Here is a 19,762-nt window from a genome sequence, read left to right as displayed (position 1 = left end):
GTGGTGTGGTCGCTGGTCATTCACACAGACAGCAGCATGTTGCTGCATGGTGTGGTGTGGTTGCTGGTCATTCACACAGCAGCATGTTGCTGGCGTGGTGTGGTCGCTGGTCGTTCACACAGACAGCAGCATGTTGCTGGCGTGGTGTGGTTGCTGGTCGTTCACACAGAAGCAGCATGTTGCTGGTGTGGTGTGGTTGCTGGTCGTTCACACAGACAGCAGCATGTTGCTAGCGTGGTGTGGTTGCTGGTCGTTCACACAGACAGCAGCATGTTGCTGGCGTGGTGTGGTTGCTGGTCGTTCACACAGACAGCAGCATGTTGCTGGCGTGGTGTGGTTGCTGGTCGTTCACACAGACAGCAGCATGTTGCTGGTGTGGTGTGGTTGCTGGTCGTTCACACAGACAGCAGCATGTTGCTGGCGTGGTGTGGTTGCTGGTCGTTCACACAGACAGCAGCATGTTGCTGGCGTGGTGTGGTTGCTGGTCGTTCACACAGACAGCATGTTGCTGGCATGGTGTGGTTGCTGGTCGTTCACACAGACAGCAGCATGTTGCTGGCATGGTGTGGTTGCTGGTCGTTCACACAGACAGCAGCATGTTGCTGGTCGTTCACACAGACAGCATGTTGCTGGCATGGTGTGGTTGCTGGTCGTTCACACAGACAGCAGCATGTTGCTGGCATGGTGTGGTTGCTGGTCGTTCACACAGACAGCAGCATGTTGCTGGCGTGGTGTGGTTGCTGGTCGTTCACACAGACAGCAGCATGTTGCTGGCGTGGTGTGGTTGCTGGTCGTTCACACAGACAGCAGCATGTTGCTGGCGTGGTGTGGTTGCTGGTCGTTCACACAGACAGCAGCATGTTGCTGGCGTGGTGTGGTTGCTGGTCGTTCACACAGACAGCAACATGTTGCTGGCATGGTGTGGTTGCTGGTCGTTCACACAGACAGCAGCATGTTGCTGGCATGGTGTGGTTGCTGGTCGTTCACACAGCAGCATGTTGCTGGCATGGTGTGGTTGCTGGTCGTTCACACAGACAGCAGCATGTTGCTGGCGTGGTGTGGTTGCTGGTCGTTCACACAGACAGCAGCATGTTGCTGGCGTGGTGTGGTTGCTGGTCGTTCACACAGACAGCAGCATGTTGCTGGCGTGGTGTGGTGTGGTTGCTGGTCGTTCACACCACCAGTGTTGATAACGACTGATTTTTACACTTGCTGAAAATAGCCGATCTACAAGCTCACAACGCGTCGCAGGGCGTCGCGTTGTGAGCTTGTAGATCGGCTATTTTAAGCATGCAACCAGCAAGTGTAAAATGACGTGTCTTTTATTTATACTGGATCTCTTGTCCACAATACTAGTCCCATCCTAACATTTTAGTCTAGATTATATTTGTTGAAGAAATTGTCTCTTTATATTTAGTCTTAGTTTTAGTCATCATGGCTTAGTTTTCGTCTGTGAAAAAGGGTAGTCGATCTCCATATTCTTTATTATGAACTTTTTATATATAACTTTTTGTGTTTATACATTTTTCGTAAATTGACGCCCTACTTGATCACACTACAGCGTCACTCAAAAGCATCAAAAGATACGCAAGCTGGAGACGTGGCACGAAGCGACTCGCTTCGAGCTTGTAGATCTGCTACTTATCCTGAAAAATCCTGAAAAGTAAATGTTTTGGTGGACAATATGAGGTTTACGCCCGGCAGAAACCTAATCTACAAATCACACGTTAGGATGCAATGTTTCTGTCGTGATACGTTTATTTTTGCTTTAATCCATGGGCATAGCATGATGGGAAACTGAACGGGTGGTGGAGTACATGCAGTAGCTCGCTGGTAGTCGGTACCAAGCACTAATCCCCTCTACAATGTACAACATTGGAGGAGGTCGCCGTGTCTCAGGGCCAATTGGCTGATGTTTGGGTTTGTCGAGGTGGATTGGGCGGATGGGAGGGTGGGGGTGGGGGTCATGTAGCCGAGAGGCCCCTGTCTGGAACAGCAGAAATTGGGGGGGCAAAGCAGAGGTAGCGATGGGGGAGGGGAGTAGAGAGGGTGGGAAAAGGAAGGGGTGGTGAAGGACAGAGAAGGACGAGTAGAACGAATAGAGTGAGGCGGGTTAAGTGAGATCTCTTAATCTGGTGCATGTCCCACTGTGAAGGGAAATGCCCTGTCTGAGAGCACACACACACACGCACACGCGCACACACGCACACGCACACGCGCACGCGCACACACACACACACACACACACACACACACACACACACACACACACACACACACACACACACACACACACACACACACACACACACACACACACAAAGAAAGACTTCAATGTGCTCCATTGAGTATCCAAAGTTGCCAGGGGGAAACACTGAAAACATTGTTTGTTCTGATTCTGAAGAGGATTCTGTCCTCCTGATTACTTGTGAAAACAAAGTTTCTGTCGAAGCGCTAAAACACAATTCAGACGTTGACACACGGTAATATATTTCACGCCCCGTTAATTTTTTTTTGTGCTGATCATGAGCTGAGTCGTTCATTCATGATTGATCCGTCCACCGCTGGCTGGCTGGCTGGACAGACGGATGGCGGGAATTGACCCGTCATGTCAGACGAAACGGAGAAAGGACAGATTCGAAAGAACTTCCTTTTGCATGTCTTTAACATCTAGAAATAATCCGACTTGGCCGCGGCCGGCGTGCCGTTGGCCGGCCGTGGCAGTTGGCCTTGTTGGTGGGTTGGAGGCCATGTGGGGAGGGTTGGTTTCTATCGCAGCACTACTAGCGACTGCTGCATGTTGGTGAAGGAGGGCTATAACCAGGTCCACTCTCCCAGTGAAACGCCTCACACTATCAGCTGGAAACTAACCCATTTAGGCCCGACGTCGAAATAAAAAAAACGTTCGCTCTGAAAGAATATATATTCAAAGATTTGTGCCGCATTTTCACGATTTTTCAAAAATAGCAGACCTACAAGCTCGTAGCGCGCCACTCGGTGGCGCGCTATGAGCTTGTAGATCTGCTATTTTTCAATAGCTAAAGTATAACATAATGCTTAGTTAAAACAAAGGGGTTCCCGTCCAGAATGGGCTAAAGCAAGTTGCCGCAGACGTATTTATTTGGTCTTGGCAGCAGAACATTGATCTAGTCTATAGTTCCACGTTCCCATGTGAACTCGAGCATTGAAAGAAGCCTTGTGTGATTTTTTGAAAGAGTCAAAACTCGGAGGTGTCGTGTTTAGCACTGACCTAAATACCATCATTAACCATCTGAAGCCCTCAGTTATGCTTCAGTTATTAGATAATTGCAAAGCTCACCACGCGTCGCATGGCCACGCTATAGCACGGCACTTCATGCCACGCTGCGAACTTGTACATCTGACATTTTGGGATTTTGTTTTTATTGTGAGAACTACTGCTTTAGAAGACATTTTTTAGAATCCGGTCTCAGGTCTTAATGGACTAAAGCAGTGGTTTTCGACCCTTTTCATGCCAAGGTCCATTATTTATTCTGCATTTGAGCCACGGACCACCTTTTTGATGACATGTAGCCTCTCTAGACTTCTTGTAAATTAAGTAATGCACTGTATGCACATGTTTAACAACAATTTAACTCTTGCGAGTGTAAAATGAAACCAAATGGACCCGTACGGGTCCATTTGGTTTCATCTTTACACACTCAAGAGTTAAAGATCTAATAAGGGTCCATTTGGTTGGTTACCAACTCTCCATCATTTAGCTGGGGACCACCTGGAACCCCCTCAAGGACCACTGATTGAAAACCACTGGGCTTAAAGAGTGACTAACTATCTCCCCTCCCCCCCACAGAGACCCCCCACCTGGCCCAGGAGCTGGAGGACCGCGTGGTGGCGGTGGGCGACACGGTGGCGCTGCAGTGCAAGGCGTTGGGCAGCCCGCCGCCGCGCATCACCTGGTTCCGCGACGACCAGCCGCTGCAGCCCTCCGAGCGCCACCACTTCACGCCGGGCAACCGGCTGCTGGTCATCGGCGCGGCCGCCCTGGAGGACGCCGGCCGCTACACGTGCGAGATGAAGAACCCGCTGGGCACCGAGCGCGCCCACAGCCAGCTGGTGGTCACGCCGCAGAGCCACGGGGGCGCGTGCGCGCCGTCCGGCAGCGGCGGCCCCAGCACGGTCACCATCGGCATCATCGTCATCGCCGTGGTCACCAGCATCGTGGTGACCTCGCTGGTGTGGGTGTGCATCATCTACCAGACCCGGAAGAAGAGCGAGGAGTGCAGCGTCACCAACACAGGTGAGTCAGTCCACTCCGCGGCTTCACGAGACGATTCTGTTGTTTACAGTATGCTTTGTATAACCCAAGGTTACGCAGTAACCATGGTTATATAAAGGATATGAGCGAGGGGATTCGCTATGGGAGTGCCTTTCCTGGGGCGCTCCTTGCGCCCCAGGAAAGGCGCTCCCACAGCGAGTGATTAGACTTGAATATAACCCAACATGCTCTGTGTACTACTGATACATCGGATATACAAGAGTAAAACACTTGTGGTTCCTAACATTGCAGCAGCAATAATGACGATAACTATAGAAATAATGTGCATGAATACTTACAGTATGTATTCTTGTGGATTACGAATCCTGCAAAGTAACTGTTTTGGATATATGAGGTTTCTAGCATACCAGCATATTAGTGAATACTGCTCCCATCCATGGAACCATGCAACAGTAAAGAAACACAGCTAATTTAAACTAGGGGGTGTAAGAAGAACGCAGGGTTCTATACTTGGAGGTGTAAGAACGGAGGATTCTAACTTGGAGGTGTAAGAACAGAGGGTTCTATACTTGGAGGTCTAAGAACAGAGGGTTCTATACTTGGAGGTCTAAGAACAGAGGGTTCTATACTTGGAGGTGTAAGAAGGGAGTGTTCTAACTTGGAGGTGTAAGAACGGAGGGTTCTATACTTGGAGGTGTAAGAAGGGAGTGTTCTAACTTGGAGGTGTAAGAAGGGAGTGTTCTAACTTGGAGGTGTAAGAAGGGAGTGTTCTAACTTGGAGGTGTAAGAACAGAGGGTTCTATACTTGGAGGTGTAAGAAGGGAGTGTTCTAACTTGGAGGTGTAAGAAGGGAGTGTTCTAACTTGGAGGTGTAAGAAGGGAGTGTTCTAACTTGGAGGTGTAAGAACAGAGGGTTCTATACTTGGAGGTGTAAGAAGGGAGTGTTCTAACTTGGAGGTGTAAGAACAGAGGGTTCTATACTTGGAGGTGTAAGAACAGAGGGTTCTATACTTGGAGGTGTAAGAACAGAGGGTTCTATACTTGGAGGTGTAAGAACAGAGGGTTCTATACTTGGAGGTGTAAGAACAGAGGGTTCTATACTTGGAGGTGTAAGAACAGAGGGTTCTATACTTGGAGGTGTAAGAAGGGAGTGTTCTAACTTGGAGGTGTAAGAACAGAGGGTTCTATACTTGGAGGTGTAAGAACAGAGGGTTCTATACTTGGAGGTGTAAGAAGGGAGTGTTCTAACTTGGAGGTGTAAGAACAGAGGGTTCTATACTTGGAGGTGTAAGAAGGGAGTGTTCTAACTTGGAGGTGTAAGAACAGAGGGTTCTATACTTGGAGGTGTAAGAACAGAGGGTTCTATACTTGGAGGTGTAAGAAGGGAGTGTTCTAACTTGGAGGTGTAAGAACAGAGGGTTCTATACTTGGAGGTGTAAGAACAGAGGGTTCTATACTTGGAGGTGTAAGAAGGGAGTGTTCTAACGTGTCCTTCCATCTCGGTCCAGATGAGACCATCGTCCCCCCAGACGTCCCCAGCTACCTGTCCTCCCAGGGGACGCTGTCTGAGAGACAGGACGTCTGCATCAGGGTGGAGGCTGGCCTTGGGAACCAGCCCAACGGACACATAGACAACACAGGTAGGTACCACACGTGTGCACGCACGCACGCACGCACGCACACACGCACACACACACACACGCACACACATGCACACACGCACACACACACACACACACACACACCTTCCAGCCAATGGACACAGACAACACAGGTATACCGCGCACACACACACACACACACATACTCCTCTCTGTTTTCTACACAGATACCTTGTATCTCCGTATTTAAAAGCCTATCTACAAGCTGCGTTGTGAGCTTGTAGATCTGTTACTTTTGAGGTGGTTAAGTGGTTGTGGTTGTTTTATATAAATATTGAACCAATGAAAAGTATTAACGAGAGCTTGTGACCATCGGAACACAGGTGTGCCTTTTGTTTCCCGACCCATTTCCTGAAAAGTTACAGTTTTGGACAAGGTTTCCGCTATTTGCATAATGATGCCTAAAAAAATAAAAAATAAATTAAACGAGAGTGTGGCTGTCAGCGGAAGACTGCACAACATCAGAAATAATTAGAGCCGACATGCTAAAAAAAAGAAAAAAACATTCTTTCCGGCCCTCTCTCTCTCTCTCCAGGTTTCGACGGCGCGGTAGTGTGCACGGACTGCCTGGAGAACGGCAACAGCTACTCCATAGACCCGGACTACCTGACGCACGGCTACGGCCCGGCGGTGGGCCTGGAGTACCAGCAGCACTCCCTCCCTCGGCACCGCGACGCGGGACCCCCGCCGCACGCCGCCCCCCTCTGCAACGGCACGCCCAACGGCATCCGCAGGGACTTCCAAGGGTCCACGTTCGCCAACAACCACGACACGTCACCGTGGAACCATCACGATAGAAATGGTGAGGCGACGGTGCTTTTGAGTTCTCTTTTTGTTTGTGGGTCTTTTTCACCCCCCCCTTTCTCTCCAATTTGGTCGTTATATGCCAATAGAGGGTATGCGCATGCTTAAAGTGAATGGCACATCGAGTGGCAAATCGAGTGGCGAAGCAACAGGCAAAGTGAGTTTAACATTGTTTAATGTTGTTTAATGCAATCAGATATGACTTTTCTGTTTGTATGCATGGGTTGTCAAGGCCAGAAAGTAGTTTTTGCCACTCAGTATGCATTCCTGCATAACCTCCAGGTTTGATAATGATGTCACACGCATACCCTCTATTGATTCATCCCCACACACATTTATGTGCGTCGTCACTGCTGTTGTATCCTACTGGAACTCACCCGCCACTGAGGAGCCCCCAGCGGGAGGATGTAGAGCCTCCGTCCTACTCCTCCCACCCAACACTCGCTGCTGACCAGCACCACCGCCCCCCGCCCCAAGCACCACCGCCCCAGCCATGTGCAGTCACTGCAGTGACACATATCACCCTACAGAAAACATCTCTAAAAGAGAAAACCAGCACTCACGGAACTCTCGTTTAAAGGCATGGTACGCTGCAGAGCAGCAGCACAACCAAATATCACCCTCCCCTCCCCACTTCACTCCCCATGAACCAAATATCACCCTCCCCACCCCGCTTCACTCCCCATGAACCCGGCCAATTGTGTTCGACAAGTGTAAAGACACTCGACAAAGCCAGATGCACCGTAGTGGATTCGGAGCCCTTAGTCTCCAGATTTGCTCAACTGGGAGTCCATGTTATTTTGTAGGTATGAGGTAGGACTGGAGAGATAGCAGGATATTTTTTTTTGCTTATTTATTTTTTGCTATTACTGTATGGTAAACCATGTTGCGAAACGGTTTGGAATGCACAATATTTCCCAAGCGGTTTCCAGGCTCACTGCCATGTTATCAGGATCTCAAGCTTCCATTAGAGTTTACCTCCAATTATCTCACAAACCACAGTGGTGAGACGAGGGGCTTTCGTGATTGATATGAATCAGCGTGCAGGGTTTCTTAACCCATTTTGTGCGGGAACCCTTTTTGGTGTTAGCATTATGTTATGCTTTAGCTATTGGAAAATAGCAGATCTACAAGCTCATAGCACGCTACGAGCTTGTAGGTCTGCTATTTTTGAAAAATCGAAGAACGACTGACATAGCTTTTTCAGAAAACTGTCAGGATGTAGAAGACATTTTTAGAATCTGATCTCAGGTCAAAATGGGTTAAAAACCCTCTTTAATAACTACGTTTGTGCCATTTCTATCAATTGATACCCTGGGAAAACGATAGGGGTGCTGTTCAAGGTAACCACAAGGTTTTGAGCTGATTTGTAAAGTGTTGCTGATGGACTGGTTCATGCACTACCAGTACTTTGACAGTGTTATAGTCGTTGCAAGGCCCTGAAGACACATCTCCCACCGCCTTTCACCCCCCCCAAAAAATGAAAATGTGCATCGAGTTCCTCGCTCTGCCAGACTTTTTGGGGGGGAACGGCACGTCAGGGCCTGCTCTGGGATTCAGCTGGAATGATCCCAGAATGGAATCGTCGCTCAGAATGCTGATTCTCACCTTCAGATGTCAACATCGCAGCACGCAAACATTCCATCGCCTCCATAGCCCAAAGCCACATGCCGAGAGATGTCTTCATGAATGCACGAAGACATGCCCCTGTCCCTCTTCTTAGGCTAGGTTCAGACTGGCAGCCCAAACGCAGATTGGAATCAGATTGATTTTTTACAAAGTTTAAGTTTCGCCTATCATAATCAAATGTCCAACTCGGTGTTGTGCAGCCATGCCCGGCCAGGACAGGTCCTCTGAAGGTGGTCTGTACAGGTCCTCTGAAGGTGGTCTGTACAGGACAGGTCCTCTGAAGGTGGTCTGTACAGGTCCTCTGAAGGTGGTCTGTACAGGACAGGTCCTCTGAAGGTGGTCTGTACAGGTCCTCTGAAGGTGGTCTGTACAGGACAGGTCCTCTGAAGGTGGTCTGTACAGGTCCTCTGAAGGTGGTCTGTACAGGACAGGTCCTCTGAAGGTGGTCTGTACAGGTCCTCTGAAGGTGGTCTGTACAGGACAGGTCCTCTGAAGGTGGTCTGTACAGGTCCTCTGAAGGTGGTCTGTACAGGACAGGTCCTCTGAAGGTGGTCTGTACAGGTCCTCTGAAGGTGGTCTGTACAGGTCCCCTGAAGGTGGTCTGTACAGGTCCTCTGAAGGTGGTCTGTACAGGTCCTCTGAAGGTGTGGTCTGTACAGGACAGGTCCTCTGAAGGTGGTCTGTACAGGACAGGTCCTCTGAAGGTGGTCTGTACAGGACAGGTCCTCTGAAGGTGGTCTGTACAGGACAGGTCCTCTGAAGGTGGTCTGTACAGGTCCTCTGAAGGTGGTCTGTACAGGTCCCCTGAAGGTGGTCTGTACAGGTCCCCTGAAGGTGGTCTGTACAGGACAGGTCCTCTGAAGGTGGTCTGTACAGGTCCTCTGAAGGTGGTCTGTACAGGTCCTCTGAAGGTGGTCTGTACAGGTCCTCTGAAGGTGGTCTGTACAGGTCCCCTGAAGGTGGTCTGTACAGGTCCCCTGAAGGTGGTCTGTACAGGTCCTCTGAAGGTGGTCTGTACAGGACAGGTCCTCTGAAGGTGGTCTGTACAGGTCCTCTGAAGGTGGTCTGTACAGGTCCTCTGAAGGTCGTCTGTACAGGTCCCCTGAAGGTGGTCTGTACAGGACAGGTCCTCTGAAGGTGGTCTGTACAGGTCCCCTGAAGGTGGTCTGTACAGGTCCCCTGAAGGTGGTCTGTACAGGTCCTCTGAAGGTGATCTGTACAGGTCCCCTGAAGGTGGTCTGTACAGGACAGGTCCCCTGAAGGTGGTCTGTACAGGTCCCCTGAAGGTGGTCTGTACAGGACAGGTCCCCTGAAGGTGGTCTGTACAGGACAGGTCCCCTGAAGGTGGTCTGTACAGGTTCCCTGAAGGTGGTCTGTACAGGACAGGTCCCCTGAAGGTGGTCTGTACAGGACAGGTCCCCTGAAGGTGGTCTGTACAGGACAGGTCCCCTGAAGGTGGTATGTACAGGACAGGTCCTCTGAACCCACAAAAACCCACAAAGTACAAATATGGAGATAAGAGGTAATGCCAGACAGCAGGGAACATAAAAATAAAGGGACATTCACTTACAGTATATAAATATATGTTCCACTTTGTTCTTTCCCTCCCAGGTTTGTCGGTGAGCAGAGCGGGACAGACGACGGCCCCGCTGCAACAGGAGGAGTCCTTCCACAAGCCGGTGAAACTGGCGGGGGGGCCGCGCCTTCACCACGGCCCCCCCGCCCCCCACACAACGGAGCGCGAGGGCGAGCTCACCCAGACTCTGCTGTCCAACGGACACGCGCTTAGAGCCTCTCAGAACGAGAGCGCCCCCCTTAGGAGAGCCAGCGACTAGCAGCACACCCCAACACATCTATCCATCCATCCCCGATTCACAACCCACCCCCCCAAAAAATATAATAATATGGACTCACGATTGCTGAGCGGAACTTTTAGTTTGTTTGTTTTTTGCACTGGGAACTTTGAACTGCTACCTCAGACTGAGGCTGAATGTCCCCTCGACCCTCCCTGGGTATTTTATGGACTGAACGAGGGAGCCGAGAGGGTGGTTAAAGGGCGGGGGCGGGGGGGTAAAAGGGGTGGGGTTGGGGTGGGGTGGGGTGGGGGATAGCATCCGGAGTTTGAAGGCGGAGCTTGTATGGGCGGCGTCCCATCTGAGCGTTATGAGCTGTACATAGTTTTAAAACCTTCCCCTGGGAGGTGACCAATCGAAATCCTAGCTCCAAATAATGTGACTTGCATTTGAAGCATGCAAATGTAGGGAATATTGTACAGTTATGTGTCTGTGTGCAAAGGGGGTTTAAAAAAACAACAACAAAAAAACAAAAAACAAGAGAGAGACAAAACAGAGAAATATACCTTTGGACATTTTGAGTGTACATAAGAGTTTTCTTATATATTATATATTATATAAACTTTTACAGAAGAGTATTTGAATTTATTCTGTGCATGACAAAGAAAGGAGTGATGGTATTTTTGTTCTTTTTTTTTTTTTTTTTCTCAGAAAAAAAAACAAGCTCAGTCTTTTTCAGCTTTTACCAGCTTCAACTGCGGTGCCTTATTGCATGATCAAAGAACACACAAGAAACCTGACTTCTAATAATAGTCTGTATCAAGAGATTTGTTTTGATTCCGTTTTTCTTTTTTTTGTGAGAGAGCTACCGGTACACTCTTATCATACAACAGATACACTTTATTGCACTTGAATGTTTTTGACAATAATAATAATAATAATACAAAAAAGAAACACTGTCAACCATGGCCTTACAGCAGTGGTTCTCAAACTGGACCCCCTCCTAACGGCAAAGCTCCACCTACTGTGTTACGCTGCGTTCGGACGGCATGAAACGATGAATGGGGGCGAATGCAAATTGCAACGCAACGTCGGCAGTGGAGCGTCCGTCATTGATTAAAAGGGGAACATTCCCTGCGTTGATGGCTGCTGACGGGACGCCCGATGGCTGCACTGGAGCTTTGGCGTAACTTTAGTTTTGGTTGATTAAATATGTTATTAACTTTTTGTTATTAAGTACAGTTTCAGTACAGAGTATAGAAAACGACAAATGGATAAGACAGAAAAAAAAGCCAAATGCTTGTTTCCATTGTGGTCCATTAAACATTCAATACAAAATAGAAATGTGTATAAAAAAATATCCAGTTTTAAAACTCGTAAGGGTCCATTAATTGGAAGCCCCTCAAAAGACCCCCCCGAGTGATCCCTGCATGGGCCCCCACTTTGAGAACCACTGCCTTTCAGAACCGCGACTCGCACTCACACACACACACACTGCTATCGTATGAAGGAAGAAGAGGTTCGATGTAATTTATTTTGGTATTTCAAATGGTACAAGACAAGGGACGGGAGAGATAAAACTAGGACATTTTTTAAGCACTTTTCATGTATTCCTTTGTGAATGGAGTTCTAGGAATGCAGATTATGTCCATGGTGCTCGTCAACAGTAATGCAGGAACCTTCATTCTAGGTGCTCGAAAGACCTTAACCCATTTTGGGCGGGAATCCCTTTTGGTGTTAGCATTATGTTATGCTTTAGCTATTGAAAAATAGCAGATCTACAAGCTCATAGCGCGCCACCGAGTGGCGCGCTACAAGCTTGTAGGTCTGCTATTTTTGAAAAATCGAAGAACCACTGACATAGAAACATAGCTTTTTCAGAAAACTGTCAGGATTAAGAAGAAATTTATAGAATCGTTCCCAGGTCAAAATGGGTTAACTGCAAAGCTGCTGCATTCCTGTTAACCCGGTGTGGTCCAACTCTGCAGCGCCACTCTACACAGAGCAATAGAACTATAAAAATAGTTGAACTACAAGTACAATGGTGAACAATACGGTTATAAATAGACAGTGCTCCTGTTATTGTCAGACTGTAGCCGGTACCTCTACCAGACTGTAAAAATGGAAACGGGATCTTCTCCCACTGCAGCAGCATACTTGGCAGGCATGCTTAGTTCTCCACAATAAACATTTTAATATGCACTTCGATACCAAGATAAGATTTTAATTGGCCTAAAAAGAAAACGCTTTAGCTCTGTGCAAAGCTTGAGTTGTACTTTGTCGCGTGCCGAGAATTAGCCGACCTGCGGATGCGGCGCGCTATGAGCTGCAGTGTTGATTTTGAGCAGCAAATTTTGATTTTAGTTTAGTATTTTTGAATAAAACTTAATTTAGTTTTAGTCACGGTTTAGTCATCTGAAATGTGTCTAGTTTTAGTCGACTAAATATCATAAGATTTTAGTCTACGAAATCTGCAGTTGATTTAGTCGACTAGAATGTATTTTGGCGGGCCTTGATGTCGTCGAAATGGCGAAATACACTGAAAATAGCCGATCTACAAGCTTGCGACGCGTTGTGAGCTTGTGGATCAGTGATTTTCAGCATGCGACCAAGTGACTTATATTGGATCTTTTGTCCACTAGTCCCTTCCTAACATTTTATTTGATGACGAAAATTGTCAGTTTTAGTCTTAGTTTTAGTCATCATAGCTTAGTTTTCATTTACTTTCCATTTAGTTTTCGCCAGTGAAAAACTGTAGTCGACGAACATTTTCCGTCGTACTTTTAGTCGACAAAATCAACACTGTTGAGCTGACAGGTCTGCTGTTCTCTGCGCGCGACGGGAGCATCAATTAGGATGGAGAAAGATGAAAGAATGGAGGGAGGGTGACCTCTTTGTTGTGTCCTATTGTGTTACTGCTGTCATGTGCCTCAACAAAAACAACTTGTGTGCTCACCAACAAAACAGGAAAATGGTAAATGGCCAGTAATTAAAACGCCTTTCGTCAGATCATCACCAGTAACAATACTGTAAAACAAATAACATTGTCACTACGGTACGATCCATCGCATACCTTCTAGGGAGCTACTGATGTAAACTTCATTCTGTGAACCGTTGGGAAGCTTGTGAAACGTGCTTCGAACCAAACCTGGGGGATATTATTATAAATGCAGTGAAATTCCCCCCTGGCTGCTGACCCTCTTCCCCCCCCTCCTGGAAGCACTGGGCGAGTGTCGCGTCACGACACGCCGCAGGTCAACGTTCGAGCTAGTTCGCATCGCCTGATGTCCACTCTCGTCTGTATTGTGTGTATACGGTACGCCACTGGCTCTCAACTTTCTCTCAACCGGAAAAAATATTGATAGTTAGGAACCCTTACAGATCTGTAACGCTGAGTGTTCAAATGGAACCCAAAAACGGACCGTCTTACTGGTCCGTTTTGGATCCAAACTCGGAGAGCGAGGATTTCACAGTGTAGCTTTGGGACCCAGAGATTAAAAACTAAATAGATAAATGGCTGTGGTCTAATGCATATCAAACGGGGGGTTCTTGAAATGAAAACGGTTGAGAGTCAATGGCGTACCAGTTGGAGGACACGTTCCTCTCGTTCCATGTGAACTCAGTTATCAGAGGGTGAACCCAGCCATCAGCGGGCCTCTCTCGTTAGCATACTAACGGTGACAAGTGTATCCAGGTGTGGAGGAGGGGCAAGCAGGGGTGAAGTAGTGTTCATGTTCTGAGTAATTTATTGAAATGAAACCATTGTACCATTGTCAAAGCTAAAAAGAAAAACATTGAAGTGTCTAACATGGCATTGAAGTGTCTAATAAAAAAGAATCACATTTTTGCTATTATATGTGGCGTGTTTGTGCTTTCATCCTACAATGTGTGAGTTTTGACGGGTGTGAGTGAGTTTCCTACTGTGCCAACGCTGTAGTTTGTATTTTTGGACGGGAACCCCTTTTGGTGTCAGCATTATGTTAAGCTTTAGCTATTGAAAAATAGCAGATCTACAAGCTCATAGCAGCACGGCACCGAGTGCCGCGCTACGAGCTTGTAAGTCTGCTATTTTTGAAAAATCGAAGAACGACGGACATAGAAACATAGCCTTTTCAGAAAACTGTCATTTTCAAACAGACATTTTTAGAATCTGATCTCAGGTCAAAATGGGTTAAAAAAAAACAATCACTATCGTCAACGTAACGCATTGTGAATGTCAGAAGAGAATCGCAGCAAAGGTTGTGACTCGCCTTGACGACCATGCAGTCTTATGCAAAGGTTAAGATGTGATTTAGATAGCGTGCCATTTAGACAGACGCTAGGTTCATTTCTTTACGCGTTATCCTATAGTTTCAATGTACAGATTTGATATTATATATTGCTTAGACTGATGCTAGCTTCTTGGTTTATACCTACGATTCTAGATTGCTGTGGCACTACACCAGGGGTGGGCAACTGGCGGCCCGGGGGCCACATGCGGCCCCCACCTTCACTTAATGTGGCCCTCAGGTTAATGTCAGAATACTGATATAGTATTGGTTTCAGCTGTTACAATTCCACAACATGCAAACATGTCCGCTTTAATTACTGCAGTCTAAATTAGTAGCTCATTTGCTTAAAGGTATACTTAAAGGCATTTGAAATTACATAAAAATGTTAATTTCCAGGATTCTAATTAAAAAATAGCAAAAAATAATTCAAGATTTCAATTCAAATATAGCAAAAATAGCCAATCTACAAGCTCAAAACGCGTCGCAGCGCTACGCGTTTTGAGCTTGTAGATCGGCTATTTTTGCTACGACAGTAATATATGGCCCTAGGGAGTGAGTGTGGAAATAGTGGCCCTCTCCATCGTCAAAGTTGCCCACCCCTGCACTACACCGTCTCTTAGCATTTGATGTATGCGTTTACCTTGCTGCCTAAATTGTTATGCAAACATTTACCAACAACATATATATATTTTTTTCTTTTTTACATTAATTTATACAGGTCAAGTGCCATTGAGATACATGATCTATTTTACGAGGAGCTGTTTTAGTAACCTGCCCACTGTTGTAGTACTAGGTGGAAAACTGGGTTGAAATCTTAATTCTCGCTTTTATAATCCCATTAATACAGTGGTGGACAGTAACTAAGTACATTTACTTGAGTATTGTACATTCGAGTATTTTTTTTGCAAGCTCACGACCTTCACTTCACTACATCAGCCTTTGACCCAAGTTTAATATAGAATGGCTTGGTTAAGTCCCACTTATCATTGGGTGTCAGTATCATGTCAACATAATGGTCATTATCATGTCAGTATCTTATCAGTATGGTAAGTCAGTATCATAAGTATGGTAGGCTAATGACAGTCCAGTTTAATGTAAAATCTGATATTTGGAAACCAATTAGTTGTTTTCTAAATGATTTAAGCAACACAATACAGATGGAAATTAAGCTTACATGATGTAGATCAGTAGGTTAGGAGGGTTACATGTGTTTGGTCCGACGATTCATTGATCCGATACCCCTAACCCCTAACCTAACCATAACCGCGGAGCTTGCTTCATGTGTCCAAGGTTATTGGGGCAGTGGTGGCTCAGGGGTAGAGTGGCTGGATGGCAACCGCAAGGTTGCCAGTTCAAACCCGGGCTCCCCCAGAGTTAGTGTCGAAGTGTCCTTGAGCAAGACACTGAACCCCTAATTGCTCCTGATGTGCTGGTTGGTGCCTTGCATGGTTTCCGTCACCATCAGTGTGTGAATGGGTGAATGTAATGCACAATCTATGTAAAGCACCTTGGATAAAGGCGCTATATAAATGCACCATTTATTATGACATCAAATCTAAGAGGAATTCTAAGTAACAAATGGAACATTGTGCATTTGTCGTTGCCGTCGGGCACAAACCTATCTCCATATTTTGACATTTTTTGGGGGTAAATGGATGCTCTACTTGCAAGCTCGAAGTGCAGATGCTCGTAACGACTAAGGGCCGATTCATACTCCCTATTTTAGAGCCGAATAAAAGTCGGTTCGGCTCTGTAGAGCCTACAATGTGACGTCATTTGAGGTTCGGGGGGGCGAGTACCGTCCTAAAGTCAGCTCTTCTGTGCTACTGAAAATTTCTGACGAGCCGAAATCATTTCGGCACTACAGCGCCGAAACAGCGGTAAAATAGGAGTATGAATCGGCCCTTAGACATAATTATTCTTATTTTCATGTCACAAACCCAGTGGGAACAAGACATGTTGAATACGTGTCATATTGAATGTCTTTGTTGAACTTTGGCAGACATTTTTAGACATCTTTTTCCTGTCATTTTGATGTTGCAGGCCAGACCTACACTACAGTACAATTTAAAATGTACAATATAGGCATTTAGCACACGCTTTTAATCCAGAGCGACTCACAGTAAGCAAGAACAACACATGGTAATACATATAAATAGTCATTAGACTATAGGGTTCAACTAGTTGGATACATTATAAAGGTTGTCGTTTCAAATTCACTTCACTCTCTTGCCAGACCAAAAAAACAGTAATCCCTCTGCAGATTAGTCTGGCCCCGATCGGTTGCGATTGGATTTTGCTGGCCCAAAACAGGGCCCAGTATGGAAATATGAGGTGGGCTTATCACCAGAGGCATTTTTTTTAATCCGCCCCTTGGAATGCAGGTTGTAATGTAGCAATGTACTGGAAGAATGAAGTTACTTATATTTAGCCCAACAGGTGTGGGCGGCCTGTCACCAACAAACGGAAAAATGGAAATGATCATTGATTGGTGAAATCATTGATTAAATCAGATTGGCTGGTATACTGCCTGTTGAATAAAAGATATTCCGTTATTAGAAAAAAAAAAGAAATATATAGGCTCCCTGTGGTAAATATATATAACTTATAATATCAGCTTCATAACATGATCATGTCAGATTCATAATGCTTTACAGTGTGACATTTTCTAATTTCAGAGGCACTTGTGGCATGTCCTTCTAATAAGCCTATATGACATGGTGACTCTGTGGTGTCTCAGAATGCATCGGGACCAACCGGTGTTATGGGAATGTTTCCTAACAAAAGCCACTCAGGCAGCAGCTGACTAAGCATTTACGGCTACATATGGCCGGTCACAGTGGCTATGGAAAAGCAATCCGTTCCAAACAGGGGGAATTCACAAAGACACAATCCAAAGACCTCGAGCTTAAAAGAATTAAAGTAAGACACTGCTCGAACCACACACACACTCATAGACCTTATCTCCCAGCCCAGCCGTGCTCGCCTCGTCAGTCACCCCCCCCCCTAAGCTGCTACAGACAGCAAACATATTTTTCTACTTATGCTTAAATTATTTGCTATGGAGTGCGGCAGCAGCAGGACCGACCGGGCCCAGAATGTGCATTCCAGATGGATGTTTGTCAAACAGTGAGATCGACATGCCCCTGCCCCCCGGGCTCCACCAATCACATGCCAGCCATTGTTTTCCAACAGCCCAGTGACAGAGAGCGTGACAAACATTTCCACCTGGCTGCGAGACCGTACGTCTCTCTGCGCCTTCGGCACCGCTGACTAAGTCCACAGCTTACTTCCATATGTTTAACACCACGGAGGGCAGTGCCGGGCTAATCCACTCAAAACATGAGGGGGAACCAAATCTGCACTGCGATATCTATCCAATCCACCCACCCACAGTACCGACCGCCGAGGACTTGCCCTCTGCTCCGTGTAGAAATCCATGCCATACACCACATCTCCAGTAAAGGCTCCATCACACTTAGTTGAGCGCCGTGTCGCACAGCAACAATAGCCAAAGCTTAATAGATTGATTATTTTCGGGGCTGGAAATGTCAAAAAACAAATTCTGGCCAAATGTGCCCTTTTAGAAATTTCAGACCCTGCTAACGTTGTCTGCATGTCCCTGCTTTAACAGTGCTATTACGTGTGTCGCCATGTCTGCTTATTATAAGTGACTTTGCTTTTCTGTAAAGTTGCTTGTAAATAGGGGGGAGGGAGGGGGGGGGGATTGCATTGTGAGCTTGTAGATTGGCTATTTTCAAATGCATATAGTATAGGTGAAGTGGCCTAAAGTCGCTTCTTTTGGCCTTGTTTCCATAGCACTGGTGTTGTCAGGTGGGGGGATGAGCTCAGCCGGGGCTCCGAGGGGACAAGTACAGCCCTGAGACATGACTGTGTGTCTCTCCCTGGTGGCTCTTAAGCACAGGTGGCTCCATTCAACGTTGCTGGAAGAAATATGGCAAGGACACTAAATGTCAAACATCCGCTACAAGACGGACCGTTCTAGACGGAGCTTTAAAAAGCTGATTTTTTTTTCTTCTTCCAAAAACTTTTTTTTCCTTCAAGCTCGTAGCTCATGTTATTTTCACAATTTTGTGTAAATTTAAGTCGTTAAAATGTGCCTATAACGACGAGACCAAAAATAAGTGACGCTGCTGCAGGTGTTCCAAGTCTGTCTTTTTATTATATAAAAGTATTAACCTTGTGATTAAATAATAACTTAAACGGGATCTATTTGGAACACAGGTCCACGTCCAAGATATTTTCAGCCCGACAGCGACGCTATTAAGTGACCCACAGGGAAACAACATTATCAGCAAAGCACACACACACACACACACACAGGTACAGTGTAATAAAAAAAAAGAAAGACAGTCTTTAATGCTGAAATTCACTCATCCGACTTGTGCGCACACACACACACACACGAGTCCTACAGTACATGGGTTTCATAGGCAGTCCCGTGAGACAGGGTGTGGGAAAAAAAAAAAACATTGTGCCTTTAAATAAGTGGAACCCAGGCTGTTAAACTGAAGCCGCGCTGGAGGAATGCAGAGCTCCTCAGAGGGACAGATGGACGGACGGACGGACGAATGGTTCCTCCTTTTGAGCACCAGGTGTCCCCCTGCACTTTTTGGGCCGCATGCTTGCAGCACCGAGGGCCGGGTTTTGGGTGCGGATATCGCAGCAAGCGGTACCCTCCTCCTCAGGGACCCTCGACTCCCAGAGAAGTGTCCCGCTCTCTGGCCAGGCTAGACCTGGGGGACGGACGCTGGCGGGACATGCCTATAGTACTGGTTCTTAACAGTTGGGTCCGGTCCGGGGACCACCGAATGGACCCTGGAGAGTGCAATGGTTGTTCCACTCTCAGAGTTAAATTAACATTGAGAACGTTAGTGTAGATTGGGGTTCCCAAAGATGAAAATAAATAAAATAAAAGGTTCCATTTGTACACTCTCAGAGTTAGTTACAGACCCTTGAGGGTCCATTTGGAGCCCTGGTGGGGCCCCCGGGACCAGGCGTTGGGACAACGTGTGTTACAGGAGGCTGCCACGGACTTTTTCATAGGCTCCGAGGAAGATGAAGCCACCCGCACTGATGAAGGCCACCCTGGGCAGGCTGCCAGCAAACAGCCTGCAGAGAAGAGACAGGGACAAAAAAAATCGCATAATCTTTAGATTTATTGCCCTAAAAACGTAAAATGTCTTCTATTTGTGGTGATCTCCTTGAGTTAGATGATTATATGAAAAACTATGAGATGTGTTTGGGGAAAGGAGCATTTGTTCTTTTGCTCATCTCTAGAACGTTACAACATAAACACGGGTCAAATTGGTAGCAATGTTCAGGACT

The 19,762-nt window shown here is 46.7% G+C and overlaps 2 protein-coding genes and 1 long non-coding RNA gene across 3 annotated transcripts in view; 2 read left to right on the top strand and 1 right to left on the bottom strand.

Annotated features, from left to right (window-relative positions):
• lrig1 (leucine-rich repeats and immunoglobulin-like domains 1) overlaps window positions 1-10,328 on the top strand; it is a 61,001-nt gene extending 50,673 nt beyond the window's left edge. The window contains exons 15-18 of the mRNA XM_079510171.1: window positions 3,830-4,276; window positions 5,764-5,895; window positions 6,452-6,718; window positions 9,961-10,328. Of these exons, the coding sequence (XP_079366297.1) occupies window positions 3,830-4,276; window positions 5,764-5,895; window positions 6,452-6,718; window positions 9,961-10,184 (1,070 nt within the window). The 3' untranslated portion in view covers window positions 10,185-10,328. The remainder of the gene's footprint in view (window positions 1-3,829; window positions 4,277-5,763; window positions 5,896-6,451; window positions 6,719-9,960) is intronic.
• Window positions 10,329-12,114: 1,786 nt separating this feature from the next.
• On the top strand, window positions 12,115-13,998 carry LOC306928985. Its single transcript, XR_013790735.1, has 2 exons — window positions 12,115-12,571; window positions 12,620-13,998. It is a non-coding gene; the product is annotated as an uncharacterized lncRNA (long non-coding RNA).
• A 4,578-nt stretch (window positions 13,999-18,576) lies between these two features.
• The window catches only part of slc25a26 (solute carrier family 25 member 26), a 95,366-nt gene continuing 94,180 nt past the window's right edge, over window positions 18,577-19,762 (bottom strand). The window contains exon 10 of the mRNA XM_079510037.1: window positions 18,577-19,546. Within this exon, the coding sequence (XP_079366163.1) occupies window positions 19,450-19,546 (97 nt within the window). The 3' untranslated portion in view covers window positions 18,577-19,449. The remainder of the gene's footprint in view (window positions 19,547-19,762) is intronic.

This window comes from Electrona antarctica, assembly GCF_951216825.1.
Source record: "Electrona antarctica genome assembly, chromosome: 9".
In the NCBI taxonomy this organism is placed as follows: Eukaryota; Metazoa; Chordata; class Actinopteri; order Myctophiformes; family Myctophidae; genus Electrona; species Electrona antarctica.
Note: the sequence above shows the minus strand (reverse complement) of the source record. Positions and strands in the feature narration are given on the sequence as shown.